Below are 10,470 nucleotides of genomic sequence, written 5' to 3'. Positions count from 1 at the left end.
TTGACCTTGGAGCTCATCTGGGAGCATATAGAGGTGCAGGGGAGCAGGATGTTTGGGCCAGACCTGTAGCCTGTGGTTATGGTGAGCTGGATCCCTCATGGCCAACCATGATTTGAATCCTGCCTCTAATGGCTTGAGAAACACGCTAGGTATCTGTGCTCACATGCTTAAAATCTCTCCAGAATGGAGAAATGGAGGAGAAGCATTTGTGGAATGACCACGTCCCATTAAAGGGATGCCTTCTCTCTGTCTCTGGTGAGCACACATACCCTTGGGGGGAAAAATAAGATGTCTGTCTGGGCCTCCAGATCCGGTGGTCAGATGATGTGTTTAAGATGTGTTTGGTGTCTAATAGCCTGCCCCGTGTTTCCCCTGAGTATTATTACTTGTTTCTAAAGGGGAAGGGCAGGGAGCTGGTGGGCTCTGGTTATGGTGTTTGCCTCCAAAGAAGAGGTACAACCTGGCTTGTAATGCCCAGTAAAGAGACAATCCTGCGGCCTCACCAGCCAGGGGCTGGTAGCTCCCCTGGCTGGACCTGTGTTCACCTGGCCATGAGAATAGGGGTGAACGTGATGTACTTCTTACTCCTCATTGCCACTGGGAGCACAGTTCCTGGGACTTAAGCTGATCATAGATAGTCACATCAAGAATAGTGATAAAATGAAACTACTAAAAAATTTATTTAGATCAGGGTTGGCAGGTGGCATAGTGGTTAAGGGCGCTGGACTCCCACATGGTCAACTGCCATTTGAGTCTTGGACCTGGCACTTTGCTTTCTCATTTTCCCTCTCTCTATATATATTTCTCTGGTTAAATTAAAAAATAATAATGAATAAAATAATTCTAAAAATAATTAATTTAGATAACCGTTTTTTAAAAAAAATTTTTATTAACATCATTTATTCATTTTAATTTGACCAGAGAGTAAGAGAGAGAGAGAAAGCAAGAAAGCAAGCCACCAGGTCCGGGACTTGAACCGCAGTCTGCCATGTGGGAGTTCAGTGCCCTCAACCACCACACCATCTGCCAGTCCCAATTTAGATCATCTTAACATAAAATAGTAAGGGGGCGGGGACTAGCAGTTAGCATAATGGCTATGTTGCTGGACTCCCACATAGTCGACCACCACGGTTCGTGTCCTGGACCCAGTGGCTTAAACTCACGCCAGGCGCGTGTGTGTGCGTGCCCAAGATCCAGAGAGGAGAATGGAGGAGAAGGGATTGCGGCACGGCCATCCCCCCTGGGGAGTGATTTCTCACTTTCTGTCTCTCTGTCTCTCTCTGTCTTTCTGGTGAGTGCACGTGCCCTATAGCAAAAACCTCTCCAAACAAAAATAGTAAGGGGGAAGGCTGTGCTGGGAACTCCTAAACATTGTGTCTTGGGGGTCTTATGAATTCCCATAGAGAATCAATAAATAAAATGCTCAGTCAATTGTATTTTACATTCTTTTTTTTAAAAAAAAAGAATTATTTATTTATTTTTTTTTTTTTTCAATTTGTCCAGAGAGAGGAAAAGGGAAAGTGAGAAAGCATGCTGTCAGGTCCAGGAGTCAAACCATGGTCAGCCATGTGGGAGTTCAGCCACCCTAACTGCCACACCACCTGCCAGCCCCGTGTATTATTGTTTAAAAAAAAATATTTTACTGGAGTCAGCAGGTGGTGTGGTGGTTAAGGGCACTGAACTCCTACAGGGGTGACCACGGTTCAAGTCTTAGACCTGGCAACTTGCTTTCTCACTTTCTCTCTCGCTCTATCCCTTTCTGGTCAAAATTAAATAAATACATAAAAAATATGGGACCAGCAGTTAGTGAAATGGCTATGTTGCTGTACTCCCATGTAGCCGACCGCGGTTTGAGTCCTGGACCCAGTGGTTTAAACTCATGCCGGGCGAGTGTGTGTGCATGCCCAAGATCCTGAGAAGAGAATGGAGGAGGAGGGATTGCGGTGTGGTCATCCCCCCTGGGGTGTGATTTCTTGCTTTCTGTCTCTCTGTCTCTCTCTCTGTCTTTCTGGCGAGCATACGCGCCCTATAGCAAAAACCTCTCCCCCCTAAAAACTAATTATTATTATTTTATTTCACTTTATTTTTTTGTTTTGTTTTGTTTTTCAATTTGACCAGAAAGAGAGGGGGAAAGAGAAAGCAAGCCACCAGGTCCAGGACTTGAACCATGTTCAGCCATGTGGGTGTCCAGTGCCCTTAACAACCATACTACCTGCTGGCCCCTGCGTTGTGTTATTCTTAAGTTTATTTATTTCATGAGCTAGAGAGACCGAGGCATCCATGATAGGGTCTTGGTACCAAGATCTCCCCCACAGCCTCAACCAGGCCCGGATCCTGGGCACTTCGTGAGTTCAGTGTACTCAGGGAGGTCTCTGGAAGTGAACCTGGAACCTTTCCATGTGAGTCAGCCTCACAGAACATCACACTTTACTGCTGCACTGCTGTCCATTCCCCTGAACCAGACTGTGTTTAGTAAAAGAGGCAGTGGGGACGCAGATGAAAACCCTTTCAGGAGAAAACCTCGAGAAGAAAGTTACATACGATTCTGCTTTCTGCATGTTGTCCTGGCGGCTGTTTCCAGTGTCACCCACTGAGGGAACTGTAGGGGTCAGACCACGTTTTCCCTAAAGCCTAGGCCCAGTCTCCCCTCTTGGTCTAGTGAACACATACAGAGACTTGCCAGGCTTTACCTGAATGGCAGAGCCGGAGGTGATCCCAGATGGCCCAGCCACTTCGATTTTGGATCTGCTGCCAAGGGAAAGCCTCATTTTCTGTGAAGAATTCTGAAAGTCCCTCCCAGGATCTCTTCAGCCCTTGCTACGGAGCATACCTCCAGAGTTCCTTCAGGCAGTGGCTTTCTTGTCTCCAGCCTTGCTCCTTTGAGTCTAAACCTGTACTATAAAAGTTCCCCTTTAGGGGTCAGCAGATGGCATTGTGGTTAGGGTGCTGGAATTCTCACATGGCTGAATGTGGTTCGAGTCCCATACCTGGCAGCTTGCTTCCTCTTTCTCTCTCTGTCTTTCTCTGGCAAACTCATGTGGAAAAAAAAAAATAATGATAAATAAATAAAGTGAATAATTCTTTAAGAAAAGCTCACCTTTAGGCCTTTCCTTGGCTTTGTATCTGTTCTTGGTGCCTTGAACACCCCCTTCCCCACACCCCAGCTTTGGGCTTCTCTGTTAAACTTCTTTCTTTTTTTTTTTTTTAAGAGAGATTTTTGCTATAAGGGGCATGTGCTCACTGAGACAGAGACAGAGAGACAGAAAGCAAGAAATCATTCCCCGGGGGGATGGCCATGCCACAATTCCTTCTCCTCCATTCTCCTCTCAGGATCTTGGGCATGCACACACACACGCCCAGCATGAGTTTAAGCCACTGGTCTGACCCCTACAGTTCCCACAGTGGGTACAGGACTCGTATCAGGCTGGCCATGTGGGAGTCCGGTAATGTAACCATTAGGCCATCTGCTGGTCCCCTTTTTTATTTTTGCCTTAAGGCACATGCGTTTGCCAGAGAGAACAACACAGACACAGAGGGAAATAGAAATCACCCTCCGGGGGGGATGGTCATGCCGCAAAGTCTCCTCTATTCTCCCAGGATCTTGGGCACACACATGTGCTCAAAGTGATTTTCAAGCCACTGGTCTGACCCCTACAGTTCCCACAGTGGGTACAGGACTCGTATCAGGCTGGCCATGTGGGAGTCCAGCACCTTAACCACTATACCATCTGCTGATCCCTGTTAAATTTCATTTACCTGGGGGACAGCAGGTGGTGTGGTTAAGGTCGCAGGACTCCCACATAGCCAACCATGGTTTGCATCCCAGACCTGGTGGCTTGCTTTCTTACCTAACCCCCCTTGCTCTGTTTCCTCTGTGGTCAAATTAAAAAAATAAATAAATAAATAGAGTTAAATAAAATAATTCTTTTTTTTATTTTTTTAGAGTTTTTTGCTGTAGGGCACGTACGCTTGCCAGAAAGAGAGAGACAGAGAGACAGAAAGCAAGACATCACCCCCCAGGGTGGATGGTCACGCTGCAATACCTTCTCCTCCGTTCTCCTCTCGGGATCTTGGGCACGCATGCACACTCGCCCAGCGTGAGTTTAAGCCACTGGGTCCAGGACTCGAACTGTGTTCGGCTACATGGGAGTCCAGTGACATAGCCATTATGCCAACTGCTGGTCCCAATAAAATAATTCTTTAAAAAATTTTTTTTCATTTATCCATCTGCCTCTACACCACTGTTACCTTTCTGAACAGTGGGCACTTGGACTGTTGGCTTATCTTCATTAAAAGGTCTGTCTGAGCTAAAGCTGGAGTTACAACAATTGTTTTCTGAATCACACCTAAACTGACTGGTCCCAGAGGTTCTGTGAGCTTGAAAGCAGCGTCCGTGCCACGGGCCTGTCCTTACACTACAGGGAAGTTGGAAAAGGTGCCACAGGTGTTTCTGTTCTGCCAGTAAGTGTGAGATTCCCAACAGTGTTTCCGTGACCGGGACTGCCTTTCACATCTGCCTTTCCCACTCCCATGTTCCTCCCACACTCCCAGGTCAGTATGGCGGCTCTGACCTGGGCTACCTGGAACACGTGTTGGTGATGGAGGAGATATCCCGAGTGTCCGGATCGGTGGGGCTCAGTTACGGTGCCCACTCCAACCTCTGCCTCAACCAAATTGTACGCAATGGGAATGAGGCCCAGAAGGAGAAGTATCTCCCCAAGGTGAGGAAATGGGAATGAAGAGATCACCAGCCCCAAGACACTCCCCCACGCCACTGGTGGGGCCCGGTCAGACTCACTGCCTTGAACCCAATACAAGGAGTCTTCAAAAGGTTCACAGAAAATATGTATCATATTAAAAATGATGCATGGATTTCAAAAAATTTTGTACCAAAATGAACTCATACTTTAATTCCATTTTTCCCTGAACTTTTTGAAGTGCCCCTGCCAGCGCTGCTTTGAAATACTCAAGTCAAAAATTAAACATTGGGCCAGAACTCCTGAGTTGGACATTTAAAGAGCGCTTTAAGAAATAGAAAACTAAGGGGCCAGCTGGTGGCATGGAGGTTAAGGCACTGGATTCCACATGGCCAATTGCATGGTTTGAGTCCCAGAACCAGCAGGTTGGGAAATATGTCAGCCATGTGTGCATGCATGCCTCAAATTCCAAGAGGAGAATGGTGGAGAAGGGATTATGGCATGGCCATTCCCCCTGGGAGGTGCTCTCTCACTTTTTCTCTCTCCCTCTCTGTGAGCATACACGCCCTATGGCAAACTTAAATGATAAACCAAAAAAAAAAAAAAAAAGACTTAAGACTAACTTTCTTGAGAAGGAATAGGGGAAGGAGTGACCTTTTTCAGCCTTGTAGATGTTGGGTTTCTCTTCTAAGACTTTCCCAGTACCCTGGTTTGCGAGTGGTGTGAAGGGGAGTACTGTGAACAGGAAGAAGCAGGAGCAGTGAGCTGCTGTAGGGCACTCCTGAGGTCATGACCGGGCCTGTTGGGCTTTTCCTTGCAGCTGATCAGCGGGGAGTACATTGGAGCCCTGGCCATGAGTGAGCCCAATGCTGGCTCTGACGTTGTCTCCATGAAGCTAAAAGCTGAAAAGAAAGGTAAGGGGATTCTCGATTTGGCAAAGACTCAGAGGGACAGATCTTATTAGGGGAAGAAGGCAGCAGTGAGGAGTGGTCCTGCTGGATTTCTAGGACTGTTTGTTCCTCAGCTTTTTTCTCAGCAGAAGGTCTGTGGACCAACTGGCTGAGATAGGCCAATACAGCTTGAGCCAATTGTCAACGTCCTGCCTTTAGGAGATCACTACATCCTGAACGGCAATAAGTTCTGGATCACCAACGGCCCCGATGCCGACGTCATTGTTGTCTATGCCAAGACAGATCTGGCTGCTGTGCCGGCCTCTCGGGGCATCACGGCCTTCATTGTGGAGAAGGTGAGTAGGTGGTGCGTGGGTCAGGAAGGCATCTGTCTCCTGACAGTGGTATCAGAAACTACTGGAGCTGAGCTGGAGGCAGAGAGGAGGCTTCGAAGGAGACTGAAGGGAAGGCTGCCCAAAAGTCAAGTCCAAGGGGGAGAGGTTGAATCTGAAGATGGCGCTGCCATCCATGGAACCAGACCATACAAAGAGGCAGAAAGCTGAAGAAGGCCACTGACTTTGATAGTCAGGAGGATGTCCGTGTTGAACTTGATGAGGAAGTGGAGGGAGCCTGAGGAGCAGGTGGGAATACAAATGGAGACTGAAGACCGCAGTGTTTTTTTTTTTTTTAAGACTTATTCTATTTTATTTTATTTATTCATTCATTTATTTTAATTTGACCAGAAAGATACAGAGAGAGAGAAAGTGAGAAAGCAAGCCGCCAAGTCCAGGACTCGAACCGTAGTCAACCATGTGAGAGTGTTAACACCTGCGTGTCCCTGTATTTTTTTTTTTTTTTTAAGAATTGAGAGGGGCTGGCAAGTGGCATGGCAGTTAGGGGCACTGGACTCTCACATGGCCGACTGTGGTTCAAGTCCCAGACCTGGCAGCTTACTTTTTCACTTTCTCTCTCTCTGTATCTTTCTGGTCAAATTAAAAATAAATAAATGGATAAATAAAGTTAAATAAAATAATTCTTTACAAATTTTTAAATATTTCTTTCATTTTAATTTGACCACAAAGAGACAGAGAGAGGGAAAGTGAGACAAATCACCGGGTCTGGGACTTGAACCATGGTCAGCCATGTGGGGGTCCAGCACCTTTACCACCATACCACTTGCTGGCCCCAAGACTACAATCTTAACAGAAGCAAGAGGAAAACAGCATAGGAGTTAGAATTAAAAGTTGGAAATTTGGGTTATCTTTAGAATGCAGGAGACTAAACAAATTTGTTAGTAAAGAAAGTGGAAAATATGGGGCAAGCAGGTGGTATGGTGGTTAAGATGCTGGATCCCACATGGCCAACTGCAATTCGAGTCCTGGACCTGGCAGCTTTAAAATCACGCTGGGCATGTGTGCATGTGTGTTCAAAGTCCTGAGAGGAGGGGCCAGTAGGTGGCGTGGTGGTTGGGGGCACTGGACTCCCACATGGCTGACTATGGTTCTAGTCCCAGACCTGGCAGCTTGCTTTCTCACTTTCCTTCTCTCTCTCTCTCTGACCCTCTCTGGTCAAATTTAAAAAATTAAGTAAGTAAGTAAAATAATTCTTAAAAAAAAAAAAACAACCCCAAAGAGGAGAATGGAAGAGGTATTATAGCACAGCCATCCCTTCTGGGGTTATTTCTCACTCCTTTGCTCTCCAGCAAGCATATATGCCCTATGACAAAAAACTTAAAAAGAGAAGAAAAGAAAATGGAAAACAGAAGGGGGAGAAACCGAGATGTGTAGAAGTGAATGAGAAAAGCACAAAATTGAGCTGAGGCAGAAGAGGTCAGGATGGGTTACAGATGATGGTGGAGGGTCCATCTGCCTGATGATTGTGGATCATCTATGAGAGGGGACCACAGGAGTGAGGGCGTTGGTAGGGATTAATGAGTGAGTACAGTGAAGGTTTGACATACCCACTCCACAGTGTGGGAGAAGCCCCTGATAGGATTAGAGCAAGAGGGGCCTAGCCGTGTGGGAGGCCTCAAGGTCATGTAATACCGTTCTCATCAGCCTGGAGGGGAGGGCAGGCCACACATGTAGCCCGGGTTAGAGCACACAGATGGCTGAATTCATCCTGGGTGGGGATGTCCATTAGGGACAGATAGCAGAAGATCGAGGTGGCAAAAGAATACAACGGGCTGGTGAGAATGTCTTGAAGATGTCTCCTGAGGAAGGACAGCGAAGCCAGGGAAGGTCAGGAAGGCTCGGAGGACTGGGTGAGTCAGTGAGAAAACTCATGAGAGTGCAAGTTGGACCACCCCTTGGCATGGTGGTTAAGGCGATTGGGCCACACGTGGCCAACTGCGCAGTTCAAGTCTTGGACCCGGCAGCTTGGAAAACACACTGGGTGCATGTGTGTACATGCATAAAATCCCAAGAGGAGAATGAAGGAAATAAGATCCCCCTCCTCACTTTCCTTCTCTCTCTCTCTCTTTTAGAGAGAGATTTTTGCTATAGGACGTGTGTACTAGCCGGAGAGACAGAGATACAGAAAGGAAGAAATCACTCCCTGGGGGTATGGCCACTGCTGTAATCCCTTCTCCTCCATTCCCCTCTCTAGATCTTGGGCACGCACTCCCAGTATGAGTTTTAGGCCCCCGGGTCGGGACTACTATGGGAGTCCAGCAACATAACCACTACGCCATCTGCTGGTCCCCTTTCACTCTCTTTCTGTCTCTCTTTGAGCACATGTGCCTTGTAACAAAACAAACAAAAAAAAGCACAAGCTAGCGGCCAGCGAGACTAACGTGTTAGGGCTGGAGGGTCCAGAGGTGGGGCCGTCTCCCATCCAGAGTGGAGGCATGGGAGCAGGATGCTGGTGCTCCATGCGGGTACGGGGGCTTGACCAGATTGTGGGCTCCATCTTCCCAGGGGGCCTTCCCTTTACGAGGCTCTCGTGGCTGGTGTATAATCAGCCACCTTTCCTTCCTTGTAAAGGGCATGCCTGGCTTCAGCACCTCCAAGAAGCTGGACAAGCTGGGGATGAGGGGCTCTAATACCTGTGAGCTAATCTTCGAAGACTGCAAGGTTCCTGGTAAGTGTCTCTGAGGACACAGAACCCTATTCTGACCTCTGCCAAGGCTGATCTTGCTGTTTCGAAGCCAACGAAGCTCCTCTGTTGGCTAGAGGCTCGCTGTTGTCGGCTCCTCAGGGACATGTGGCCAAATGGGGTCTGGGCTGTTGGAGGGCTGTTCTCCTGGCCCCAGTGGCTGCATGCCTGCCTGCTAAGTAAGGGAGGTGTTCCCACCACCCCACCCTGTGCCGGAGGCTCATATTCCAGTAGCTGGGAGAAAGGTAAGAACTCCCCAACCCGCTAGCGTCCTTCAGAATTCCTGTTCGTGTGCCCGTACACCTGCATGAGCTGTTCGTCAAGGACGCTAAAAACCAGCTGAATGAAGTGACGGGAGCCAGACCCCGTGCAGGAGGGCAGCTCGGCCGCAGTGTTTCCTCCCTGGTGTGACACAATGTAGTGTCATGAAGGAGCCCACACCCCCCTTGCGCACCTCACTGGAGTGCTGGGGAGATCCAGGGCATGGATTTATCCTGAGTTATAGGAGCATCTAGGCAGGGGTCTGTCCAGATGCTGCTTTGGCAGTGGACCTGCATTAAAAGCAGGTCTGAGTGAGCACTTTCTGGGCTCGGTCTCCTACCCACACCTCCCTGGCCATCCAGCGTCCAGGCTTACTGGGTACTCATGAGAGGCACTCAGCAGCTTTGTCACCAGCACTAAATGGTCATCTCCTGGACAAAGATGCTTTCCTGGACCACCCTGCAGGGAGGGGACACCGGGCCAGAGCAAGGAGAGAGTAATTGGTTCTTTTATGAGTACAGGTGTAGAAAGGACGAGGGTGGGGTGGGGTGACTTCTAGACCAGTTAGCTTTTCTTCTTTCCCATCCCAGGGAGTCCAGGGAAAGATCTGTCAAGCTGGGACTTTGTGTCTAGCCTTAGGGATGGAGTGGCAGTCCTGGAAGGCCCACTCCATCCTGTTCAGAACCCCAGTTGAAAGCCAAAGGGTGTAACTTTTGTTTTGTTTTTAGTTTTCTATAGGGTGCATGCACTCACCAGATAGAGAGAGAGAGAGAGGGAGAAGGTGTGGAGTCACCCCTCAGGGGGGGTGGCCACGCTACAATCCCTTCTCCTCCAGTCTCCTCTCAGGATTTTGGACACACACGTACACGAGCCTGGCGTAATTTTCAAGCCGCCTAGTCCAGGACTTGGCTCGCAAAGTTAGCCGTATAGGATGCTGCACCTTGACCTCCATGCCATCTGCGGGACCCCTAGAGGACATACTTTAGTGCCTTGCACAAGAGCCATGTTACCGAACCTAGTACCTTTTTTGGGTATATGTAGACTTTTTCTATAGGTCATGTTTTCATTGGAGAGAGAGAAAGTGAGAAACTACCCTCCGGGGAATGGCCACACTGAAATCCCTTCTCCCCCATTCTCCTCTTGAGATCTTGTGTACACATGCCCAGCTTGTTTTTCAAGCCTCCAGGTCCTGGACTCCTAGGAGTTGGCCATGTGGGTTCTAGCACCTTAGTCACCTCATACTGGTCCCAGCTAGTACCTTTTCTGAAAGCGAGGCGGCCATGGACAGCCCTCTCCCTCTGACCAGCTCTTACCCCACAGCTGCCAACATCCTGGGCCATGAGAGTAAGGGCGTCTACGTGCTCATGAGTGGGCTGGACCTGGAGCGGCTGGTGCTGTCTGGCGGACCCCTCGGGTAAGTATGTGGCTTCAGGTTGGTAGGACTGGGCTGTCTCCACCTCCTTGACGTCTAGCGCCATGTGTTCTCATAGACAGCAGCAGCCTGCCCCTTGGTGGGCAGCAGAAGC

At 48.7% G+C, this 10,470-nt stretch overlaps 1 protein-coding gene across 1 annotated transcript in view; it reads left to right on the top strand.

Moving 5' to 3' along the window:
• The window catches only part of IVD (isovaleryl-CoA dehydrogenase), a gene marked incomplete at its 5' end in the record, with an annotated part of 17,899 nt that overhangs the window by 4,557 nt on the left and 2,872 nt on the right, over nt 1-10,470 (top strand). The window contains 5 exon segments of the mRNA XM_006158724.3: nt 4,552-4,721; nt 5,518-5,611; nt 5,807-5,943; nt 8,572-8,668; nt 10,265-10,358. Of these exon segments, the coding sequence (XP_006158786.2) occupies nt 4,552-4,721; nt 5,518-5,611; nt 5,807-5,943; nt 8,572-8,668; nt 10,265-10,358 (592 nt within the window).

The sequence above is a fragment of the Tupaia chinensis genome, unplaced genomic scaffold (assembly GCF_000334495.1).
Source record: "Tupaia chinensis unplaced genomic scaffold, TupChi_1.0 Scaffold000605_1, whole genome shotgun sequence".
NCBI classification, from domain to species: Eukaryota; Metazoa; Chordata; class Mammalia; order Scandentia; family Tupaiidae; genus Tupaia; species Tupaia belangeri.
This window is presented reverse-complemented; position numbering and strand designations above follow the sequence as displayed.